Genomic DNA, 26572 nt, shown 5'->3' on the forward strand with positions numbered 1-26572 from the left:
AAACTCAGTTTATCTAACCTTTATTGGTAAGTGAGACCTTCAATCCCACGTATCAATTTTGTTGCTCATCTCTGCACCTGCTTTAAAACTGCAATATCTTTCCTGTAATGTGGTGCCCAGAACTGAATTCTTTATTCCAGATGTGGCCTTACTAGAGAGTTAAACAGGGGCAATATTATGCTAGCATCTTGAGTGTATTTCCCTTTAAATGTATCCCAAAATGTTATTAGCTTTAGCTGCAGTTGCTTGGCATTGAAAACTATATTTAACTTGTTGTTGAGTACTCCTAAGTCCTTCTAAAATTTTGATGTCCACATCTGTATCCCGTTTATTTTGAATGGCATTGGTACGACCAAAATGCATGATTTTACATTTTTCAACATTGAATTTCATGTGCCATTTATGTGCCATATAGCCATCCTATCCAGATCCTTTTGCAATATGTCACTATCTTCCTGTGAGTTGATGATTCTGCACAATTTTGTAACATCTGCAAAAATAGCAACATTGCTATCTACTAGATCATTAATAAATAAATTGAAGAGTACTGCACACAGTACTGACCGCTGTGGGACCCCACTGCTAACACTCACCCATTTTGAGTATGATCCATTGACCACAACTCTTTGTTTTCTGTCCATTAGCCAGTTCCCTATCCATGCACACAGACTCTTCCCCAGTCCTTGCATCCTCAACTTTTGCACCAGACTTTTGTGGGGAACAGTGTTGAAAGCCTTTGCAAAGTCCAAGTATATCACATTTACCTCTTCCCAATATCCACATTAGCATTCACTTCCTCATAAAAGCTGGTTTCCTGGTGTTGTAGTGGGCCTGCATATATTTCGCTGGTGTCTAGTGCCCTCTCCATATATTTCCCTAGTGTCTACTGGTCCCTCATACATTTCCCTGGTGTCTAGTGGTCTCCTATACAGTTCCCTGGTGTGTAATGGCCCCCTATATATATTTATAACCCTGGTGTCTAATGGTCCCCAATATGTTTCCTTGGTGGCTGGTGGTCCCCTTTATATATTTATAACTTTGGTGTCTAGTGGTCTCATTATACTAGGAACTACTACTCAACAATGAATTATTATAGTAGTGCCTCCCAATTCCGTTTAAGGATTCAAGTAATCTTAATAATGACAGTTAAACAAAAATCAAGGTTCACTACCTGAAAAAAAAAAGGAGGGATCAGTTATAAGTGTATTAAATAGATTTTCCCAAATAATGCAGAGCTGACTACATGCTATAGTTAGCAACAGTAAAATACCAAAAAAACAACAGGGCTTCCTGAATGAATGCAGTGAAAAGCCATTGCAATTCGCTAACATGCTGCGCAGCAAAACAGTACAGCTAAAGCTGGCACATGCACATGAATCGCCTAACGTCACCACCACATACATATTCCTGCAGCTGCATAGATTGAGCATCAATATATAGTTGGTTAATTCAACAGATCATTGTCCCACAAGGAAAAGCAGTTCCAACAAATCAAGCCTGCATAGTTGTATCCAAGAAAAAGTCCCTCCAGCAGACAGTCGTACATATATCTCACCCGGGTCACTGCTAATATCCTGTGGGTACCCACTATTATAGTTGCAGGAGAGTGTTCACTGCTTCCTACATCAGCCACTGTTGAATCATCCTCACTGGACAGGAAACTCGTAGGGGCGGGCCTCCGTCTGAATGTATGCATCATTCCACATGCTGAAAATTCATGGCCAGCGTCAGAGTGATCATACCGGCATGATCCTCACTAACAGTCTGATGTTGGGCGCTGTGGACACTCTCCTCCAACTACTACTCATCCATGCAGGGAGATGTCCTCAATTGGGTGTGCAGGATTGCAGCGGGCACGCAGTCTAAAACAGGCATGGGCAAACTTGGCCCTCCAGCTGTGAAGGAACTACAAGTCCCACAATGCATTGCAGGAGTCTGACAGCCACAGTCATGACTCAAAGGCAAATGCATTGTGGGACTTGTAGTTCCGTAACAGCTGGAGGGACGAGTTTGCCCATGCCTGGTCTAGAGAGATCAGCACCCTGACAGAATTAGACATAGGGTGTATATTTTAATAGGATGAATCTGGAACTGGTTAAATTACACTGAAAGAATACCTTACCTGGCAGATAAAAGCAAATAGCTGTTAGTTTCTGGATGACCCTCGTACATAAATACACAGAAACACTGTACACATAAAGAAGAGGCATACATAGATGTCCCAGTCCCACCTGTTTTCTGTAGAACAGAAAAACTGTACCCATGGGTTAGCTGTGCCACTGCTTTCCGAAGATGGTGGAAGATACATTGCCTCTGAGAAGCATGTAAGTAGTAGTTTTAGTAGTTCTGTCCTGAAAAAGAACAATACGAGAAATATCTCTGAACACTGCGGATATAGAATTCTTTCAAATTCTTACTGTTTGCTGCCAGAATGCTCAGCCTACCTGTTGAGGTCATGTGTGTGATTAGGGGTTGGAGAATGTGCAAAGCCAACACCAGCCTCCCAGATGTATTCACAGCTGTCTAAAGTGTGAATATCCTCTGCAGCATCCTAGACAAAGATTGGGCAACAAGGATAACAAATATAAACTTCTGATATTTGTACAAACAACTTCCAGTATATGATTGCATTTTAATGCAAGTCATCTCAATGAATAAAAGTTAGCACTTACACATTCCCAATGATCATATGGTGGAAACAATCAAAGTATTTAATAGAAATGGTATACAACTGCCATAGTCAACTCTTGAAAAGGAAGTGTCCGTTCACACCAATAATGCTGCCATGCATTAGCTTATCTAAACTTCAAAAGGTTTAAAGCGGACGTGAACTCAGAACTTCCTCTCTGCTCTAGAAGATAAACAATAGCACAATAACCTAAAAAAAAAAAAAAAAAAAAAAAAAAAAAAAAAAAAAAAAAAAGCACATTTCTTTGTTATAGTGGATACAAATCAATCAATCTGCAGTTTGTCTACTTCCTGCTTTCATGGAAGCAGACATTGTTAATATCCTGTTTTTACAAATAAGCTCTCTGCCGTGGCAGTCAGCTGACATAGCTGAGGTATTAAATAAATAATGTGTGCTAACTCACAGATAAAAGGGAATTAGACAGGCTAAACTCTATATATACATACAGGGTGCTGTAATGATCTGCTCAGCTGTCTGGACAGCTTTTTGACCATTCTTTAGGTCTGAGTGTTGCAGGTCTCTGGAAAAAGAGACCTGTCTTCATTCTGCAAGTTTCAGAGGTGCTGTTCTGGTGAGGAATTTGCATCCACTTGTCATGCAAATTGCTTTGCTGCTTCCTTTGATGGCTTGAGGTGCATACACACAGACTATTTGGAAAATGAAAGATCACAGACCAATCTTACCACCCTTCATGTAGTATGAGAGCCATACCTTCACAGTCTTTTCTATGGAACTGAACTCCCCATCAGAAAAACATCTTTGCAAGATGCTGCACACACAGATGCTGTACAGACACAAAAGATCAGTATCTTCAAAAGATCTGTTCCTGCCAAAGATCCGTTCCTGCCAAAGATCCGTTACTGCAAATTGCATGCATAGTCTATGAGATCTGCAGATCATCATACACACCTTGTTTAACTGACATTCATCTGCAGATCAGACAATCATCTGCAGATCTGAAAATCCATCCTGGTGGATCTGATCCTGGTGCATCTGTGTGTGCAGCATCTTGCAAAGATTTTTTCTGATGGGGAGTTCAGCTCCATAGAATAGACTGTGTAGAGTATGGCTCTCATACTACATGGAAGGGGGTAAAATTGGTCTGTGATCTTTCATTTTCCAAAGACTATAGTCTGATGTGTGTATGCACCTTTGCAGTATAAATACAATACAATATTCTGTCGTGTCTTGTTCTTGCGATTGCGCTGTCGTTGGCGGCAGCGAATTGTTCTGTCTTTCCTTTGCGATTGTTCTGTCGCCGGCGGCGGCTGACAGAAAACCGATCTGTCTGTTTGGATCGCACTCGCTCTTGCGGAAGAGCAGTGGACCCTTTCAGTTCTGTTCCAGTGTACGGATCGCACTTGCTCTTGCGGAAGAGTAGTGGATCCTATCTGACCTGTTCCCGTTGTCTGTTTATCTGTCGGTCTGGAGCAAACGCTTGCTGTTGCCTGGGGTAAGGCAACCGATTCGCAAGCGTTTGTTATATGTTTGCTTGTGTTTTCTGTGTTCATTTGTTAGTCAGGGTTGGCACGTTTTTGGCTGTTGCGCTTCTCGTGCGGAGACCGCGCCATTAACGTGTTTTGTCGCTGTTGCGCTTATCGTGCGGCGACCGCGTTCAGCTGGTGCGTTTGTTATTTTCCTTGGCGTTCTGATCATTGTTGTTTGCCGTGTCTTTCTTACTACATCTATGCTCTGCCTTTACTCAGTCTTGTGTCGCTGTTAGCAAATCGCCATTCTCGTGATTGCTTTCAAACTTGGTTTTCGCTGTTGTGTGTTCACCGTCGCCAGGTGGCGACTAGATTGGTGGACATACATACATTCTATCTCTGTGCTTATTCAGTCTTGTGTTGCTGTTAGCAATCGCCATTTCTTGCGATTGCTTTCCCACTTGGTCTTCACTGTTGTGTGTTCACCGTCGCCGGGTGGCGACTAGATTGGTGGACATACATACATTCTGTCTCTGTGCTCACTCTCTTTCACTAGGGGCTATCTTGCCCTGTATTGCTTTCCCTCGTACAATTCCTGTCTGGCGTCTGTTGCAGTGCAGAGGCTTTATTCCTCTGCACTCCACAGCTCCATCTGCCGGTGGGAATTCCCCCTCTACAGGTGCATTGCACCACAGCTGGGTTCTGTTATTCAGGCATTTGTGGAGGATTTCCGCAGTGTCAGCGCACATCTTGTGCGCTGACCACGGAGATAATTCCGCACTCGTTACAGGTGCATTTCTCTAGCTTTTCCTTCTGTCTAGTGCAAGAGTTCAGGTCCACTGGTCTAGTGCTAACTAGTTGTTCAGGGTTGCCACACAAGGCTGATTCCTTCCGGTCCCACCTATCTGAGAGAGAGAGAGAGAGAGAGAGAGAGAGAGAGAGAGAGAGAGAGAGAGAGAGAGAGAGAGAGAGAGAGACTTGAAAGTGTGCAACGGTAGTGCTTAGCTGTAAAATCACTGTACACTCTCGTTAACCCTTTCAATACTATTCAAATTTAGCACAGCATTATATTTTTATTTCCCCAATATATGCTGCTGTGTTCAATCTAAAAGTTTAGGTCCAATTTAAATATTCTCATTGCCGAAAAAGTTGGCAATCTTAACTCAAAGTGCAAATGACATATTGCACAGAAGAGTGCAAATTAATATACAGTATAAATTACCTATCGTAGTTGGTGGCAACTAGAACCTATAGGAGTCCCACTTGTGAAAATGCCACTATGTGCCTTCTGAGGCAGCCCAGCACATACAACATTTGTTAAGCGCTTTCCTCCTGTAGGACCCAAAGCTTCTGTCAGATCAGTACATATCGATGTGTGTAGGGGGAAAAGTTATATGATGATAAATGCCAGATAAACAGGTGGCTTTTCAGTTTTGATTTAAAAGTGTATAGGGTTGAAGAGGTCTTGATTAAGCTCAGCAAGGCATTCCACAGGGTAGGGGAATGTAGCATGACAGAAAGCTCTGGCTCCAAAGGTTTTTAGTTGAACTCTAGCGGTGGTCAAGTAATTGGATCCTTTTGATCTGAGGTTGTGGAAGGTGTGACAGTTGCAACAAATCCTTCAGGTATCCAAGGTTTAGGTAGGGATTTGAATGTCAATTTTGAAATGGCTTGTCAATTTTATGGGTAGCCAGTAAAGTGAGCAAAGGATTGGTGTTGTGTCAATGTCTGGGTTGGCTTGTTAACAGCCTTGTGGCAGCATTATGTACTAGCTGCAGGTGGTGTAGGTCTTTATTTGGAAGGTCTGCATAGAGGGCATTGCAATAGTCCAGCCGTGAGGAGATGAAGGCGTGAACTAGGGTTGAAAGATCCTCTGAAGGAATGATGTGCTTAAATTTTGCATATTCCTTAGGTGAAAGAAGGAAGGTTTCACAAAAGCTGAAAATAGATTCCTGAAGTTTAAATTCCCCATGAATCAGTACACACAAGCCGTGCACAGTTTTGGAGCTAGTAAGGTCCGAGTTCCCTACCCTCAGTAGTGTTGACTATTTCTGCTGTTTTCATTCATCCACTCCTGAAGGACAGCTAAGCATGTGTTTATATTTGGAATGGGGTCTGTCATGGCGGGTTTGAATAACAAATATGGCTGGGTGCCATCAGCATAGCAGTGCAGAGTGGCAGGATGTATACGGTAAACTACAAAGGGGATAATATCGAGCCCTGGAGTACACCAGGGTTGGACTGGACAGGCCTCAAGGTTCACCTTTGTGTTCTGGCAGCCATGAAGGATGATAACCATTGGAAAACTAAACAATCAATGCCACAGTAAACTTGCAGCCTTTTAAGCAAGATATCATTATCAACTGTATCAAAACCCGCTGAGAGATCAACCAGTATCAGGATGGAACACCCGCCTTGGTCTCTAGCCATGAGCAGGTCACTGCAAATCTGCACAATGACTATCATTAAGGGCGAATTCTGAGCCCGATACGCGTCAGTCTTTTTGTGGCCTTTTTTGTGTCTTCTCATGTGGCTTTTTTCAATAAAGAATATCAGCTTCTACCACTTTGTCATGCCTGCGGATCCTCCTTTGCTTGATATCTGCACAAGGGCTGTTTCACAGCTGTGGTGCTTCTTGAAGCCAGATTATAGGAGGGGGGGGGGGGCAAAGATGTTGTTCACTGAGAGCCTGGCTTCAAGTTGAAGATATGAAGCCTTCTCAATAACTTTTACCAGAAAGGGGAGGTTGGAGACAGGTCTGTAACTGCTCAGAATATCTGGATCCAGGGATGTTTTTTTGAGTAGTGGCCTGATGATTGCTTCTTTCAGACAGGTAGTAAACTTCGCTACTTACAAGGAAAAATTTACCATTTTGTGAAATACTGGTCTGAACTGATGAGTGCATTTCTACATTAACTGTGAGGAGGCCATGGTCCAGGACACAGGTCTTAAAATTAGACTATGGCTGCAGGCTGTTATGGCATCCTTTACAAGGCTCTGAATACGTTTTCATTGTTGTGGATTTAATAGCAGACCAAATAGATGAGGAGACTGTAAAGAAGTATAATCACATAAATCCTTTGAGGATGTGATGTTGGGCTTCCAGCACGATGATTGTATAGATTGTCATCTGTGCGGAATAGCTGGGCAAATTTGTTAGCTGCTTTTGCAATTTCCTGTGATAGAGAAGAGGACTTTTTCTTGTTGATCGCTGCCTGGTAATTCTTTTGGTGAAGAAGTAGAGAGTGTGTTTCCTTTGAGCACTGGGGTTTGCCCCATTATTGTTCCAGTCTGTGTCCCTCATTCTTTAGTTCCTTTAGTGAATTGTCGAACCCTCGTGCATGATGTAATGGTGTGGAATGTTTCATGCATAAAGAGAGCAATAGAGTCAAAGGCAGAGGATGCACAGTAGTTATATTTAAGGACCATGGAGACGATGCCTAAGCTGTCTTCTGCTAGTACATCCAGATTAAGGATGTTCTGAAGATGCTGGGATGAAAGCCCCTTCAAATTACAATATTTTGTGAGGTTTGCTTGGCGTTTTAAAGCTGGGGTTTCAAAGAAAGCACACTGAGCTATATCCCAACACCATTCTGCCATGCAGACAGCTTAGACAGACAACTGGCTAACTTATATAGAGAGATGGTTCAAAGTTATTAATCTACGGAAAGCCATCCAATTGTATTCACATTGAAGATCAGGGACGCCTCTAGGCATAGGCCTGTCCGCCACAGGTTTTCCCGCCTGGAGTGACAAAATGGCTAGAGGCGCCCCTGTTGAAGATGACTCCATTGGTTTGGATGGTTTGATTTATTGATTTAAGATATTGTGCTACTCCAGATCTTTTAAAGTGTGGCCTCTCTGGTGTGTAGGGAGGTGAAGGGCTTGAGAGAAGCCCAGCTCATTCATGGTGACAAGTATCTCTTTTCCTATCTGGGAGGAATGGGTGTCCCACCCATGCACCGAAGTTCTGTGTTTGTTTGAAGTCTCCCAAGATTATCCATCTAGGGTGTTCCAATGCTAGGCAGGATAGAAAATCAGCAATTTCCATGAGAAAGTCTGAACCATTGCCGGGAGGGCGGTAGATGAGCAGTATGTTTATGCTTTTCTCAGCTGAAAGTTGTGCTGCCAGACATGCAAAAGAATGGGTAGGGCCTATAGCAAAGGGTTTGACTTTTAAACCGGATTTAAAGCATAGTGCAACCCATTCTCCTTTGAGGTCTTGCCTCTCGCAGTGTAGCATAGAATGGTTGGATCCGCTCTGGAAGCTGCCGTGCCAGCCAGAGTGTTGAGAAAGGACTCAGATGTGTACTTGATTGTTGGCATTTGGACAGCTGACTGCAGGCATCCTGCTGAGATTAAAGGGACCCTTGTAAGCCGTGTTCTTCTAAATCAGAGAAGATTCAGCATAGCTTTTTTAAAACCGTTCATGGTTTTCAAAATGTCAAAATTATTATAGTATATATTTAGAAATAAATTGATGGGAGGCACAGGTGATGAAAGCTAGCACTCTTGAGCGTTAATCCACTGGCTACTTGCAGGACAGAGTAGGAGCTGAGTGCTGAAGAGTTTCACATTCTGAAGTTAGCTTCTAGCAGGCTGGGGATGGTGCAGCAATGGGAGACTTCAAAGAAAAAATAAATTCAGTTTAAATCTTAGCCATCCAAAATGATTCAAAGATTCTGCTCGGTCCCAGTCATTGCCAGAGAGGTGGTGAATGGGATTCCTTTGAATGTTGGGTCCTGTCTATGCACAGATGTATTTAAAGAGAACCCGAGGTGTGTTTGAAGAATGTGATCTGAATACAGAGGCTGGATCTGCCTACACAGCCCAGCCTCTGTTGGTATTCCAAACCCCCGTAATGTCCCCCTGCACTCTGAAATCCGACATAGATCACAGCCGCGCTGTGCGGCTGTGTTTACATCTGTAGTGTCAGTCTCGGCTGCTCCCGTGCCTCCTGCAGAGCTCCGGACCCTGCCCCCCTCCCTTCCCTCTAATCAGCGAGGAGGGAAGGGAGGCAGGCGGGGACCGGAGTTCTGCAAGAGGTGGGGAGAGCAGCAGACTGACACTTTAGAGAAAAACACAGCCGCTGCGACACGCTGTGTGTCGACAGCACGGCTGTGATTTATCAGGGATTGCAGAGTGCAGGGGGACCTTAGGGGGGTTTGGAATACCAACAGAGGCTGGGCTGTATAGGCAGATCCAGCCTCACTATGCAGATCACATTGTTCAAACCCAGCTCGGGTTCTCTTTAAAGATGCCAAACTGAGACAAGATGTGGAGCTTAACCTCCTTGCCGGTTATCCCGAGCTCAGCTCGGAGTAACCTGCGTAGGAGGATTTCTCAGGCCCCGCTGGGCCGATTTAAATTTTTTTTTTTTTACTGCACGCAGCTAGCACTTTGCTAGCTGCGTGCAGTTTCTGATCGCCGCAGCTCGCCGCCGATTCGCCGCTACCTGCCACCCCCCTCCAGACCCCTTGCGCAGCCAGGCCAATCAGTGCCAGGCAGCGCTGAGGGGTGGATCCGGATTCCCTCTGACGTCCCGACGTCCGTGACGTCATCCCGCCCGGTCGCCAAGAAATCCCGTTCTGAACGGGATTTCCTGCTTACGCTGATCGCCGAAGGCGATTGGAGTGGATAGGGGGATGCCGCTTGTCAGCGGCTATCATGTAGCGAGCCCTGGGTTTGCTACTGGATTTAAAAAAAAAAAAAAATGGAAAAAGTGCTGCGCTGCCCCCTTGCCTCCAGAATTGTAACGGCAACGGGGTTAAGAGAGCAGCAGTCAGCTTGGGTGCACTCAGCTCACATCTGTGGGGTAGTTGCATTTTATTTGGGGTGGTGATTAAGGCATTTTAACTGTAGGGTAATTGCTGCATTTATATGTGAGGTGGTTGATGTATTTTCAATTAGGGGTAATTGCTGCATTTCATTTGTGGGGGTAATTGCATTTCAGATGTAGAGTGACCTTTAATGTATGAGTTTTTTATTGATTAATTAATGAGACAGCAAAGTTACTGGCTGGCCCTGCTTTCCCCCTGGGTTTGTCTACATGTGGGATTCTGTCTCTACACGTGGGACACCATCACTGTGTAGTGTTCCTGAGAGGAAATGTGTGGAAAACTTTCCAAAGAGAAAGTGAAGACTCAGCTGGTCAGTACTTATTTTACCACTTCACTGTCACCCTTCAAGAGCCTGTGCTGTATTACAGAATGTTTTTTTCATATCCCCAGCCGCCAAACATATACTTCAGGATCCTGATCAGACCCCTTCTGCTGCCAGAGCCCCTCTTTAAGAGCCTGTTCTTTGATTGCTAGAAGAGTACTAGTCCACAAAAGGAGCCGCGATCACAGTCCATAAATCCGCTTTGTGTCTACTTAGAAGATATGGAAATACCCTGTAAAAACAACTTAACATAGCGCAATACTGCGTATAGTAAAAGCACCCAGTGATCACTCCAAAGGTGGTGTAAAGGGGCCTCCACCAGGAAACACTTGATACTTGAGGGATGTTAAGCCCCCTTAGTGGGTCACACTCACAGTGTCCCTTCTTGTATATAATTGCATATCAGCCCTCCAAAACACCTGGGCAGCGTAATACTTAAACATAAACCTTTAAAATAGAGAGCAGACCTCCATAGTGTAAAACCGTAAAGAAATTTATTCTAAAAGCTGCATATATGCTGCGTACCATAAAAAAATGAACAAGCGCTTATCTGTCTGCGCGAGCACCGCCGCGGTCGGATCCCGCCGCACTCCTCAGTCTACGCTGTTCCTCACACCTACTGGTGCATCCCACGTGACTCCAAACTCCGCCCTTTTTGTGGACTAAAGCTGAAAGTGGAGAATATATGTGTGCTTGTGGAGCCAGCGTATCCCCTATTTTGACTGACTGGTGAAATTAGGTTCTCTTTTAAATTATTTAACTGTGTCGTTGGAACACAAGTTTAGGTACATTATCAATTACTGTGTTGTGGAGCACAAGCCTTAACCCTTGGGTGTTTTTAGAACAGTACTAGCAGAGCCTCCCTTCAAGAATTTCTACTATATGACTTTTATGTGGTTATAATATGTGCTTATAATATTCACACCTTCTAGCCGATATCTTTGCATTGGTTTATACACAGCAATTGTACTGTTAATAGTGGATTTTTTTCTTTAGGTGGCAATTCACAGATCTCTCACCGTTCCACTTCTCCTGTGACTCTGTACTGTAAAATCTGGACAGAAGAGAAGATCAGCAATAGCCAGAAGAAGAGATTCTGCAAGAGGACGGGATCCTTCTTCTTCTTCATCTTCATCCTGTGAAATAAATGTCTTTTTATAGCAAGTACTGATAAATGAAGTGTTACACTATACATTCCTATTACCAATGTCATGTAAATGCCTGTAGTACTAAAGAAAACCCCCCAAAAACAAAAGTTCCCAATGGGGTGGATAAAACAGAATTAAAGACCCTGAAGTTATATAGAGGGACTTTCCTTCGTGTCCTTTTGTACCCAAGGGTGGTGGAGGACGTTACTGGAAATGAGAGAACTTGAATTCACCTAGCTTAAAGGGAACCTTAACTGAACGGGGGTAAAGAGTTTCACTTACCTGGGGCTATTACCAGCCCCCTGCAGCAGCCCTGTGACCTCGGAGCCGCTCTGGAATCCTCCGGTCCCCCGCTGTCACCTAGTTTCGTTTTTGACGACTCACCAGTCGGCCAGCCGCCATGCGTATTATTGGACGCATTCCCTACTGCAATTAGCGCCGTTGCAGACAAAAATACGCGTTGCCGCATTCCGCACGCGTAGATATGCAGCAACGCGTATTTTTGTACGCGTTGCGGTCCACAACAGCGCTAGGTGAAACTCTTTACCCCCCGTTCAGTTAAGGTTACCTTTAAAGAGACTCTGAAGCCAGTTTAAAAACTAGTTTTTACCTTTTATTTCGGGGATGCCCTGGGGATTTGGGGGTTACAAAACCCTCGTTCTGCTACGGGAATGCGGCGTTTTAGCAGTGCCCATCATCCTAAGCTAAATAAAAAGGTAAAAACTAGTTTTTAAATTAGCTTCAGTCTCTCTTTAAAGCGGTATTGTCACCATAAAAATAAAATTTCAACCGCAACTGGTCTGAGTGTATTAAGTGAAAGATGCTAATCCTGCATTCAAAACTTGCAAAACTTTTTCTGCTGTTATGGTTTGTAGTTATCACATACTTTAGGAGCACTGGCCCTAGTGCCAAACAGTTGAATGCTGGGAGTTCTTTTAATCTATAATATATTCCTCCTCTTCCATTTATTTCCTTGCCTAGCTCCTTATCAGAAACACCCTCTGATTACTTGTGTTTACAGGCAAGGCTGAGGTGACTCAGTGAATGGATGTGTAAATAAAAAAAGGACAGTGCAGTTGTTAGTATCAGGGCTGTGGAGTCGGAGTTGGAGTCAAGGAGTCGGAGCCATTTTGGTTACCCAGAGTTGGAGTTTCATAAACTGAGGAGTCGGAGTTGGAAGATTTTTGTACCGACTTCATAGCCCTGGTTAGTATACACCTCAGTGGGGAGTGTCTGCAAACTCTGGGAGGAGGGGAGCTAATGAATACACAATGAGAAAGAGAAGGGAGGGGGGAAAACAAGAGTCAGGGAGGATATGATGTCAGCATTAGCTTGGCAAGATGGCCACTGCCTAGAATAGGATTTTCTGCTTTTCCTTTATACAATTCACAGAAATCATTACGTGGATAGCACAATACATCTGTTATGCAAGTAGAAGTAGTATTTATCTACTTGTATATGTGTTTTTTATTTCTAGGTTAGCATGGGTGTCACTTGTTCTTTAAAGTGGATCTGAGACAAACTTTTGCTGCCTTTATTTTTCTGCCCCTTACATATAGTTTATTGGGCATTCTTACAACCCCATTAGCTTTTTTATATCACTAGTAGACCTAAGCCCGTTTAAAAACGGGCTCTAGGTCTGTGTTCCTGGGCATGCGCGCTCCCGCTCACCCGCTCACCCTCCGCTGCACGCGACCGCCGCCTGCTCACGCACCGCACATCCGGCCGCCTGCTCACACGCCGCCCGCTCGACTCCCTGGCCCCGGGTCTGTGCTGCGCACATGCGCAGCAGCCAAAAGCACGGACAACGCTACACAGAGACAGGAGGCACGGACATTGGGGTTTTATTATAGAGGATTACCTAATTGCATGTACATGAATGTATACACACCCCCAGCTCCTCCAGCTCCTAGGCATTCTGAGTCCCATGCTGCAAATGCTCACGGGAGCTCAGCCTGGGGAGGAGAAGGCTTTTGCTCAAGCATGCACAAGATTTCAGAGGCAAGGGGGTGGAGAGAGGAGGAGAGGGGAGTTGAGTTTGCACAGGCTGAGGGGTGTAGATGCAGCGCAGCTTGGCTGTGTAATGGATGACAAGCAAAATATGGCTGCTCTAATTGGATCACAGGAAGAAATAATCATATACTGTTGAAGCTGTTTGCAGCTAGATTTATTGTGTAACCCATTTAAAACTTTAGATAATATATAGACAAGTTACTTGCTATAGCTAGTTTTTCCATCTTGGATCTGCTTTAAAAATTGGTGGCATATTTTCAATTTCAACATTTTTTGAGAGGACAAAACGCCCACCCATCCATAGATAGGAATCTAAATTTGAACAGTTCTGTAGGGGTGTGGAGCCCACAAGAAAGACCTTCAAAATATAAATGTTGTTGAAACTTCCCTGCCATTCCTTGGTCTTTGGGAAACAGAGCTTAAAGCGGTATTGTCACCATAAAAATCTAATTTCAACAGCAACTAGTCTGAGTGTATCAAGTGATAAAGATGCTAATCCTGCATTCAAAACTTGCAAAACTTTTTCTGCTGTTATGGTTTGTAGTTATTACATACTTTAGGAGCACTGGCCCTAGTGCCAAACAGTGCCAAAGAGTTGAATGCTGGGAGTTCTTTTTATCTCTAATATATTCCTCCTCTTCCATTTATTTCCCTGCGTAGCTCCTTATCAGAAACACCTTCTGATTATTTGTGTTTACAAGCAAGGCTAAGGGGACTAGGTGATTGGATGTGTAAATAAAAAAAACAAAACAGTGCAGTTGTTAGTATACACCTCAGTGGGAGTGTCTGAAGACTCTGGGAGGAGGGCAGCTAATGAATACACAATGAGCAAGAGAAGGGCGGGGGGGGGGGGGGGGGGGTGAACAAAAATCAGCTAGGATATGATGTCAGCATTAGCTTGGCAAGATGGCCACTGCCTAGAATAGAATTTTCTGCTTTTCCTTTATAAAATTCACAGGAATCATAATATGGATAGCACAATACATCTGTTATAAGTGGAAGTAGTATTTATCTACTTATATATGTTTTTTTTTATTTCTAGGTTAGCATAGGTGTCGCTTGTTCTTTAATAGAACATTTTTGGAAGATCAAAAATGGAGGATGTGATATATGCACATAAGACTTTAATGCCAAGAATACAAATCCACTATAGATCTTAACACAATGGAACATGACACCAGCTAAAGTGCGGTGCATCTACTCGAAAGCAGAAGTTAGATGTTGGTGGCGTCATAGGGATATAAGCATATTCTCTCGTTCTATGGAACTATCCAATATTTCTTTCTTTCTGGAAGACAACATGCTACAGAAAAGCATATCCCGTTTACATAGAAATTACAAAACATATCCTAAATGCAGCAAAATGTCTGTTGGTTAGGAACTGAAAGAGTGCATATCTTCATGGTAGGGAAGATTAAAGTGAACACAAGGTGAGAGTTATACGGAGGCTGTTATATTTATTTCCAGAATTACCAGTTTCCTGGCTGTCCTGCTGATACTCTGTCTCTAATACTTTTAGCCATAGATCTTGAACAAGCATGCAACAGGATCAGGTGTTTCTTTGCAGAACTGACAAGATTAGCTGCATGCTTGTTTCTGGCGTACTTCAGACAGTACTGCAAACCAGATAGACCATCAGGGTTGCCACACAAATAGTATTTTTTAAAAGGAAACAAATATGGCAGCCTCCATATCACTCTCACCTTTCGTGCACTTTAAGTATGTGAATTAGACCATATATAAGCTAATGACAATATGACATACAGAGGGATGTGAAAGTTTGGGCAACTTTGTTAATTGTTGTGATTTTCCTGTATAAATCGTTGATTGTTACGATATAAAAAGTCAGTTAAATATATCATATAGGAGACACACACCGTGATATTTGAGAAGTTACATAGTTATTTGGGTTGAAAAAAGACATACATCCATCGAGTTCAACCAGAGAACAAAGTAAAACACCAGCCTGCTCCCTCACATATCCCTGTTGATCCAGAGGAAGGCGAAAATCCTTACAAGGCATGGTCCAATTTGCCCCAAAAGGGAAAAAAAATTCCTTCCCGACTCCAGATGGCAAGTGAAATGAAGTTTATTGGATTCACAGAAAGTGCGCAATAATTGTTTAAATAAAATTAGGCAGGTGCATACATTTGGGCACTGTTGTCATTTTATTGATTCCAAAACCTCGAGAGCTAATTATTGGAACTCAAATTGGCTTGGCAAGCTCAGTGACCCCTGACCTGCATACAAAGGTGAACCAAATTCTTAGAAAGAGTACTTAAGGGGGTCAGTTGTAAGTTTCCCTCTTAATTTTCTCTGAAGAGTAGCAACATAGGGGTCTCAAAACAACTCTGAAATAACCTGAAGACAAAGATTGTTCACCATCATGGTTTAGGGGAAGGATACAGAAAGCGGTCTCAGAGATTTCAGCTGTCTGTTTCCACAGTTTGAGAAAATGAAAGACTACAGGCTCAGTTCAAGTTAAGGCTCGAAGTGGCAGACCAAGAAAAAGCTTGGATAAACAGAAGCGACGAATGTGGAGAACGGTCAGAGTCAACCCACAGACCTGCACCAAACACCTACATCCTCATCTTACTGCAGATGGCGTCACTATGCATCGTTCAACCATTCGACACACTTTACACAAGGAGATGCTGTATGTGATGTGATGCAGAGGAAGCCTTTTCTCTGCCCACAGTACAAACCGAGCCACTTGAGGTATGCTAAAGCACATTTGGACAAGCCAGCTTCATTTTGGAATAAGGTTGTGGACTGATGAAACTAAAATGGAGTTATTTGGGCATACCAAAAGGCAGTATGCATAGAGGAAAAACACACCATTCCAAGAAAAACACCTGCTAACTACAGTAAAATATGGTATTGGTTCCATCATGCTGTGGGGCTGTGTGGCCAGTGCAGGGAATGGAAATCTTGTCAAAGTTGAGGGACGCATGGAATGCACTCAGTATCGGCAGATTCTAGAGACCAATGTCCAGGAATCAGTGACAAAGCTGAAGCTGCACCCGGGCTGGATCTTTCAACAAGACAAGGACCCTAAACACTGCTCAAAATCCACTAAGGCATTCATGCAGAGGAACAAGTACAATGTTCTGGAATGGCCATCTCAGTCCCCAAACCTGAATAGAATTAAAAATCTGAGATGTGAGTTAAAGAGAGCAGTCCTTGCTCGGAAGCCATAAAACCTGAATGAACTAGAGATGTTTTGTAAAGAGGAATGGTCCAAAATACCTTCAAATCAGAATTCAGACTCTCATTGGAACCTACAGGAAGCGTTTAGAGACTGTAATTTCTGCAAAAGGAGGATGTACTAAATATTGATTTTTATTTCTTTTTTGTGGTGCCCAAATGTATGCACCTGCCCAATTTTGTTTAAACAATTATTGCACACTTTCTGTAAATCCAATAAACTTAATTTCACCTCTCAAATATCACTGTGTGTCTCCTATATGATATATTTAACTGACATTTTTTATCGTAACAACCAACGATTCATACAGGCAATTCATGACAGTTAACAACGCTGCCCAAACTTTCGCACCCCACTGTACTGTAAGTTTTGAAGAACTCTAAACAATTCTCCAAAATATGGGCATTTTGGAATATGTTTTTAAAACTCAAGAGAAATGTCATTCGAGGAGTGGAAAAATAGAAGATTTACACATGCCAGTAGATGCTGTATATGGCAGGACTGTGGAGTCGGTACAAAAATCCACCGACTCCTCAGTTTAGGATTCCACCCGACTCAGACTCCTCGACTCAGACGCCTCTAATTTGCATATTACAATCTTGTTGATTGAAAGTAAGTAACATGAAATCCGTCTCTTAACTGCCAATGCTTAGGAATTTTAAAAGACAACTGAAGTGAGAAGGATATGGAGACTGCCATATTTATTCCCTTTTACCAAGGACTAGTTTTAGTCTATGACTAGAGAGTACTTGTAAAAGGTACAGACCGGAACAAAGAACATCAGGCCCTAGGCAATGTAACTGTGGGTACATGTAAGAGTGATGTGCAGGTACTCTGCAGGGGAATAAGGGGATTCTTACTCTATTACACATTCTTCATGTACAATCTGAACCAGGTTTATGGGTTATAGACAACACCTCTGTGTTCAATGTGCACAACATTCTCAGTGGATTCCCTGCAGCTCTGTGGAGAGTGCATATGTAGAGTATAGTACTACTGTGTAACAAAGTAAACCTGAGACAGATGAAATTAAAGTTGTATACATACCTGGGGCTTCCTCCAGCCCCCTTCAGACTAATCAGCGCCTCACTGTCCTCCTCCGCCACCTGGACCTTCTGCTATGAGTCCAGGTACTTGAGCCAGTCTTGCTTAGTTTGCATGCACACACTCCGCCGCTGGGAGCGTACTACACCTGCGCAGCACTATTGTGCAGGTGCAGAACGCTCCTGGCTGTAGGAGCAGCACGTGGCCGGACAGCGATGACTGGCTGAATTACCGGGACTCACAGCAGAAGATCCAGGTGGTGGGGGGGGGGGGGGGCAGCGAGAGACTGATTAGCCTGAAGGGGGTTGGAAGAAGCCCCAGGTATGTATAAAACTTTTTTCATCCATCTCAGGTACCATTTAATTCGTAGTCACCAAACCAAATTTTAACATATCAAATTATTTGATTTCATGAGCAAAGAGAGTGCGTACTCATTGACCATCTCTATTAGTGACACGGCTACACATCAGGCTTTGTACTTACAGCATAGATGTTATTTAGTATATATAAGAGATTCCCGTGTACACATCATATATACAGTCACAATCAGATGTGTATATCTGACTTTAAAAATATGGGGACTGCTTTATTGAAGCAGCACAAGTAACTAATTTTGATGGGTTTATTTCATTTTTGTGGACTAAGCACAGCTATTACTGTATGTATAAATGATTTATGATGACTATTATCTGAGAAATAGAACATTTTATCATATTTTCTATTTTAATTACAGTTCAAATTCATTAGAAGTCGGAGTCGGTGCATTTTTTCCCGACTCCGACTCCAGGCACCCAAAATTGCCCCGACTCCGACTCCACGACTCAGACTCCACAGCCCTGGTATATGGTACCCATGACATGGGTGTGTTCCTAGAGTTGAAGCAAAAATATACTCATCTTTCTTGATCGGATCATCAGCATTTGATACTTTCGACCCCACCCTTACTCCTACAAATATTTTCACTCTGTAGGCATAAACGGCCTTGCACGCTCCTGGATATCTACAAATCGCTTTGGAAGATCGTACAATCTTTTACATGGATTCGATCTCTTTTTCACATCCTTTGTCTGTGGTGGTACCTCAAGGCTCTTCCCTTGGCCCCCTCTTTTCCATTTACATGCACGGTCTTGGCAACTTAATCAACTAATTTGGGTTTCCATACCAATTATAAGCAGATAATACACAACTGTATCTCTCTGCCCCAGACATAAACTCCCTCCGCAAGTGTTCCTAACTGCTTGTCTTCTATATCCTCTTTCATGACCTCTCACTTCTTAAAAAAAAAAAAAAAATAGTGAATACAACAATGAATACATTTTTTTTTCAAAATTAATTTATAGATTATTTAGTCAGTGTTTGCCCATTGTAAAATCTTTCCTATTCCAGATTTACATTCTGAAATTTATCACGGTTGGTGACAGCCTTAGTTCTGCCAGGTGTTCTGGGTGGAGTGTTCATTACTTCAAGACCTGGATGTTACTTTTGTGTTCATTGAGCCTAATCTTAATTTCCCTTGTGGACTGACCCACGTACCCCAGGCCACAGGGGCCAGGATATGCCTAAGAGACTTAAACCTAAAAATCAGAATGATCCGCCGCTAACTAGCAGTGCACTGGACCTATTTGAAAAATTAGTTATTAAAGAGACTACAAAGAGGCTGACCACTACAAGTAAAAAACAACACAATCTGACAAGGCAGGAACATGAGGCTCTAAACAAGCTTAAAAGGGACAAATCTATTATTGTGAAAAAGGCTGACAAAGGGGGAGCAATCGTGATTCAAGATCGCAAAGATTACATAGCAGAGATAAAACGCCAGCTTGGCGACACCTCGATGTACAGACAACTGCCTGGTGATCCCACTATGAAGTTTAAATCAGAAATTGATATGATATTAGAGGAGGTAGCAGACATGGCTGTTATCAGTAGGGCCCGTTTCCACTAGCGCGAATTCGCATGCAGACAACGCATGCGGATTCGCATAGGCAATACAAGTGAATGGGACTGTTTCCACTTGTCAGTTTTCATTTGCGTTTTTATGTGCAGGATTTTTCTGCACGGTAGACCCTGCAGAATTCGCCTGCGTGTGGAATGCAGGCGAATCGCAGGCAATGTATTTAATAGGGAAATCGCATGCGTTTTTTGCATGCGTTTTTCCCGCGATTTCGCGTGCGATTTCGCATTGAAAGTAATGTAAATTGACAAGGCAGTGACATGGTTAAAATCGCATATACCCTGCCTATGCGAAATCGCATGCGAAATCGCGGCAAAAAACGCATGCGGAATCGCATCCGCATGCGATTTTGTCAGCGGTGATATGCGGCGATTCCGCACCGCACTAGTGGAAACGGGCCCTAAGAAATTATGGCAGCATTAAAAAAGGATTCACCTAGGTAAACCAGTGTTTTATACCCTGCCGAAGGTGCATAAAGACTTTAGACACCCACCAGGAAGGCCCATTGTGTCTGCCGTGGATTCGTTATTGGAACCTTCGGGTGTTCTGATAGACACTTGGTTACAGCCTATTGTAAAATCTGATGAAAGGTGTCTAAAGGACACGACTCATTTTCTCAATACGTTAAGCCAAATTAATGCCAGAGACATTCGTTTGTTAGTGTCTATGGATGTGATCAATTTGTATAATAACATCATACATAGTGAGGCATTAGTATCGGTCCAGGAGCGACTGAAAAAAGATAGTAGGATCAATAATGAGTTACTGTCATTCATTATGACTGTGTTGGAATTCAGTTTGTCTCATGCTTATTTTAGATTTGGTGATTTTTATCTGCAGGTCCTCGAGGTGCCAATGGGGGCCCCGTATGCCCCTACGGTAGCTAACATTGTGATGTCGGATTTTGAAATACAGTATATTTTGGGTGGGGGGGCCCCCACTGGCATCCTGGGATACTGTAGATTTAGAGAGGATTTTTTGGTTGGACAGGAAGTGAGAGAGAATTGCGCATGTTTTTTGATGCCCTAAATCAGAAACACAGTACCTTAAAATTTAAAATGAAGTATGGTGACAGCAGCTTATACTTCCTTGACGTTGAGATCAGGAAGGAAGAACATGGTTTTGAAACCGATCTATATAGAAAAGAAACTGATAAGAATGGCTTTCTTTTGGCCAGCAGCTGTCACCCTAGGCCATTGTTGAATGGGCTCCCTAAGAGCCAATATATTAGGGCAAGGAGGATTACCTCCACTGATAATTTATACCACAAACAGGTGCAGCTCCTCACTGAGGATTTCGTGAGTAGAGGGTACAGCAGGAAGCGATGTGAGGAATTAGCATTGGAGGTGGCAGGGATGACCAGATAAATGTTGAGACAATATAAAACTGTTGAATGTGATCAAGCAGATGAAGTAAATTTTATCACCACATATTGCAGAGAGTCGGCAATATTAACCACCTTAGCGGTATGGACGAGCTCAGCTCATCCATTACCGCCAGAGGGTGCCGCTCAGGCCCTGCTGGGCCGATTTTGATAAAATAAAAAGCAGCACACGCAGCCGGCACTTTGCCAGCCGCGTGTGCTACCTGATCGCCACCGCAGCGCGGCGATCCGCCACGTGCAGCGGCGAAAGAGGGTCCCCCCAGCCGCCTGAGCCCTACGCAGCCGGAACAAATAGTTCCGGCCAGCGCTAAGGGATGGATCGGAGGCGGCTGACGTCCATGACGTCACTCCGCTCGTCGCCATGGCGACGAGGAAAGCCAAACAAGGAAGGCTGCTCATTGCAGCCTTCCTTGTTACTTCTGATTGCCGGAGGCGATCAGAAGAACGCATCCAGAGCGCCCTCTAGTGGGCTTTCATGCAGCCAACTTTCAGTTGGCAGCATGAAATAGTTTTTTTTTTTATTTAAAAAAAACCCTCCCGCAGCCGCCCTGGCGATCTCAATAGAACGCCAGGGTGGTTAAGAGACGTAATGTGGAAATTCTGGCCGGTGATTGAGATGGATCCACAAATTGCTCCAATCTATAGAGCCCCACCTAGATTCGTGTATAGGAAAGCAAAGTCACTGAGACACCATTTGGTAAGGGCTGACATCGGTAGGACTGGGGGTGTAGTCCAGAGGTTCCTGGGTCCCCCTAAGACAGGTACATTTCCGTGCCTCCACTGCCAGCATTGTAATAACATCATTAAGGGCCCAGAGGTACATCATCCTCGTACAGGAGCATCCATCATACTGAGAGATTTTGCCACATGCGACACTAAGGGGGTAGTTTATTACATCAAGTGCCCCTGTGGCCTGGGGTACATGGGAAAGTCCACAAGGGAAATTAAGATTAGGCTCAATGAACACAAAAGTAACATCCAGGTCTTGAAGAAAGCCAGGGATAGGGGAGAGGACATAAACACAGTGTCCCCCCCTGGCGCGACATTTGAGTCAAGACATAGCGTGAGCCAACTAAGATGGAAGATATTGGAAGTTGTATCCTTCCAGGAGGGCAAGTCCCACAGAAACATGCTCCTTAGACATGAGGCCTACTGGATGGAGTGTTTGGGGACTCAATCACCTGGTGGCTTAAATGAAGACTTTAGTCTCAGATGATTCCTTTAACAGGTAGCAGCTCTTTACCCTTGAAAGGGTTAACTAGTAACTAAGTATGTACCCGCCCCCCAATTGCTGGGTGTGGTGTGTTAAATTGTGTCTATATATGTTGCATTGTTCATATCAGAAGTTTGAGCACTTGATAAAGGGCCTATGCCCGAAACGTCGTGCTGTTTTGTCATACTGTACATATTTCTGCAATAATGGAATAAATACCAGTGATTTGTATCACATCCGTTTGTGGGTCGAGTCCTGGATGGGAATGTTTTATGATTGTGGACTTTGAAATTGAGAGGAGTGATGGACCCCTCATCCCAGCAGGACTCCCCGAGATCTGCATGGTAATATCCTGAGGCTGGTGAACTATCCTGCATTGTTGATTGCCCTGGGCAAGTTAACACTTTTTGCCCTCCACTGATGGTCACCTAGCTTATATAGTTAGATGCGGTGGGGACAAGCATCCACCAAGCCCCTAGGCTCTCTCGAGACCCTAAGCAGCTGCCTAGGTTTGCCTTGTGGATGATCCAGCATTGTATGCCATACAGCACATGCTGCCACTATGCACCTCAAATAAAAACAGCAACCATACTACAAGTTTCAATGTCAGTCACATTGCAGGATCAGATTATCAAGCAAGACATTCTTCATTTCAGAATAATTTTCACAAACATTAGGAGATAAGCAAATAGGTTACCACTTGTTCGGGTAGGACTAGAGTGGGTATATCATGACATTAAAGGGCTGACATCAGGGCCAAATTTACCATAAGGCACATGCCTAGAGGCGTGGGATGATGGAAAGGCGGCTCACTCCTCTCCCCAAGTGCCTCTATCCCTTTGCTATGAAACGTCCCGAACGGAGTGTAAATAAGAGGTTACTCATTCAGGTCTCGGCATTTCACTGACCAGATCTCTCTTCAGTTGGGGGCACCACTAGCTACCTAATACTTGGGGCAACCTCTAGCTACTTAATACCAAGGAAAGCTCTGGTTACTTAATACTAAGGGGCACATGTACCTATCTATAAGGGGCAAGGGAAGAGAGATGTGACAACTGGGTCAGCTAGCCCACCTGTGTTACAGTTTGGCGGTGTTTGTAAGTTCAAGGAGGAGCCTATAAGATCCTGCGATGTAAATCCAGGCCTGGCTGACATAGTGAGATGGTTAAATAGTTTGATTGATAACCCATTCTGGAGATAAGCACAGTGTGTTTGTAGTGTGAGTGAGACCAGAGAAGATAAGTAGAATGGAGGAAGGAAGGGTAGTAGAGGGTCAGAATTGATGACATGGATGAGCAGATATCTACGAGTGGAATAGAGGCATAGTGGATATAGCACTATTGTATTTTAGTGCTGAGTCCTAGGTTTGATCATTGGCCAGGGCAAAAATATACATGGAGTTTCTGTCTTCAGACACTTCATAAACTCCTACATCCTAAAAACATACTAATGAGTCAACTGGTTTACCCCAAAACAATCCTATATTGAAAATATTAGACTATAACTGTGGTAAGGATTAGATTGTGAGCTCTGAGGACAGTCAGTGACATGACCATGAACTCTGTAAAGCGCTGCAGAGGATGTCAGGGCTATATAAATACATAATAATAATAATATGGTAGGATATTATACTAGGACTATGGTAGGATTAGATTGTGAGCTCCTCGTAAGACGAAGAAGTCAGTGCTATACAAATACATAAAATAATAATAATAATAATAATATCAATATGATGGGACATTAAACTATGACTATAGTAGGTATTAAATTGTGAGCTCCAGTGAGCACAGTCAGTGACATGACCATGAACTCTTTAAAGCGCTGCAGAGGATGTCAGGGCTATATAAATACATAATAATAATATGGTAGGATATTATACTATAACTATGGTAGGATTAGATTGTGAGCTCCTCTTAAGACAGTCAGTGACATAATGTACTCTGTAATGTGCTGCAGAAGAAGTCAGTGCTATACAAATACATAAAATAATAATAATAATAATAATAATATCAATATGATGGGACATTAAACTATGACTATAGTAGGGATTAAATTGTGAGCTCCAGTGAGCACAGTCAGTGACATGACTATGTACTCTGTAAAGTGCTGAAGAGGTCAGTGCTACATAAATACATAATAGTTTCAAATGCTACTGGCTCCCCTGTAGTGTGCTCAGAGTGAGAGTAGTGTACATAGTTATACACATTGTTCCCCAAGTAGCAGGGTTAGTCAGAGAGACAGTGGGAGAGGGAGCATGAGCAGAGGGAAGGGCGAGCGCAGAGAAAGTTAAGCTACATACTCACTACAGTGACCGCAACGGCCCAGGAAAATGGATCGAGCGAGATGTCCCTCATGCCAAGCGTCCAGCGATTCACCTTCCTGCCAGCGGGTATGCATGATACCACGTGACATTACACGACAGGCGCGAACGAGAAGTCAAGCGACTGCGGTACTTTACAGGGGCGGGGGGGGGAGGGGGCGGTCAGGGATTTTAAAGATCCGATCCATAGTGACTGACTCATTTATCACCACGCAACGCTAAGCGAGGTTTACGTGATAGTGCACCTGTACCCATGTCACAAAAATGACCACTCGTCGCTCAAAAAAGAAAAAAAAAAAATATTGATGGCCGTCGGTAAATTGGTTGGAAAAATCGTGAGGTGGGTACATAGCATCAGAGAGAGGGCAAACATGGAAATACATTATTATGCCAGCCTCAATTATAAGTAGTGATGGATGTAATTGCACACACTGCTTACATGTCAACTAGCACTGCTTGAGCTTTATATGCTTGCCCTCCTATTCACTCACAATGAAAAACCTGCATCCCCCACTGTAGCCATTTCACACTTAAAACACTGTCCTTGTGAATTCAGGGAGAAGTGCAGCCTGTGTGTCCCAGAGAGGGCAGAGCAGGGGCGCCTCTGGCCTTTTTGTCACTCCAGGCAAGAAAACCTGTGGTGCCCCCCCCCCCCCCCCCCCATGCTGCCACCATGTCCATGAAGTAAAAAAACAAACAAACATAAAACACGCTGACTTAAGAACACGTTCAGATACATATTTTCCCAAAAATAACAATGGTCTGTATCAGGTCCCCCACTAACCAAATGCAAATACCATCTCATTTGCAGATCAAATGCAGATACCACGTCCCCCACAAATCAAATGCAGATACCACGTCCCCCACAAATCAAATGCAGATATCACGTCCCCCACAAATCAAATGCAGATACCACGTCCCCCACAAATCAAATGCAGATACCACGTCCCCCACAAATCAAATGCAGATACCACGTCCCCCACAAATCAAATGCAGATACCACGTCCCCCACAAATCAAATGCGGATACCACGTCCCCCACAAATCAAATGCAGATACCACGTCCCCCACAAATCAAATGCGGATACCACGTCCCCCACAAATCAAATGCGGATACCACGTCCCCCACAAATCAAATGCGGATACCACGTCCCCCACAAATCAAATGCGGATACCACGTCCCCCACAAATCAAATGCGGATACCACGTCCCCCACAGATCAAATGCAGATACCATGTCCCAGTTTTATCCCCAGGCTCTTTTAGTCGGGTGCTCCACCTGGCTAGTTTTGGTGAGCACCCGGCTGTCATTGGCTCACCTCCTCCTATGCTGTAAGCAGAATTGTGCAGAAAAGCACCGGCCCTGTATTCTATCATCTCGCCCCACCTGGCTACTTTTTCATGCCACCCGTCTGGCAAAAATTTCTGGGGAGAACACTGCATCCCCCGCAGATCAAATGCAGATACCACGTCTTCTGCTGATCAAATGCAGATACCACGTCCCTTGCAGATCAAATGCATATCCCACGAGGACACCATTACATTTATTTATTGACATTTTCAAAACACCACCAGTACTTTCATAGTTAAAGTGAACCTGAAGCAAGGAGCAAAGGTTCTGGATCCTAGCACCCAGCCGCACACGTATCACCACCTAGCTGCAGATTCACCACCACCTAGCACCCAGCCGCACACGTATCACCACCTAGCTGCAGATTCACCACCACCTAGCACCCAGCCGCACACGTATCACCACCTAGCTGCAGATTCACCACCACCTAGCACCCAGCCGCACACGTATCACCACCTAGCTGCAGATTCACCACCACCTAGCACCCAGCCGCACACGTATCACCACCTAGCTGCAGATTCACCATCACCTAGCACCCAGCCGCAAACGTATCACCACCTAGCTGCAGATTCACCACCACCTAGCACCCAGCCGCACACGTATCACCACCTAGCTGCAGATTCACCACCATCTAGCACCCAGCCGCACACGTATCACCACC

The 26572-nt window shown here is 43.9% G+C and overlaps 1 protein-coding gene across 1 annotated transcript in view; it reads right to left on the minus strand.

Annotated features, from left to right (window-relative positions):
* The window catches only part of HID1 (HID1 domain containing), a 192758-nt gene that overhangs the window by 115455 nt on the left and 50731 nt on the right, over positions 1–26572 (minus strand). The window contains exons 4-6 of the mRNA XM_068263955.1: positions 11298–11414; positions 2445–2551; positions 2232–2351 (exon numbers count right to left, since the gene is read on the minus strand). Of these exons, the coding sequence (XP_068120056.1) occupies positions 2232–2351; positions 2445–2551; positions 11298–11414 (344 nt within the window). The remainder of the gene's footprint in view (positions 1–2231; positions 2352–2444; positions 2552–11297; positions 11415–26572) is intronic.

Source organism: Hyperolius riggenbachi, chromosome 12 (assembly GCF_040937935.1).
Source record: "Hyperolius riggenbachi isolate aHypRig1 chromosome 12, aHypRig1.pri, whole genome shotgun sequence".
Classification (NCBI taxonomy): Eukaryota; Metazoa; Chordata; class Amphibia; order Anura; family Hyperoliidae; genus Hyperolius; species Hyperolius riggenbachi.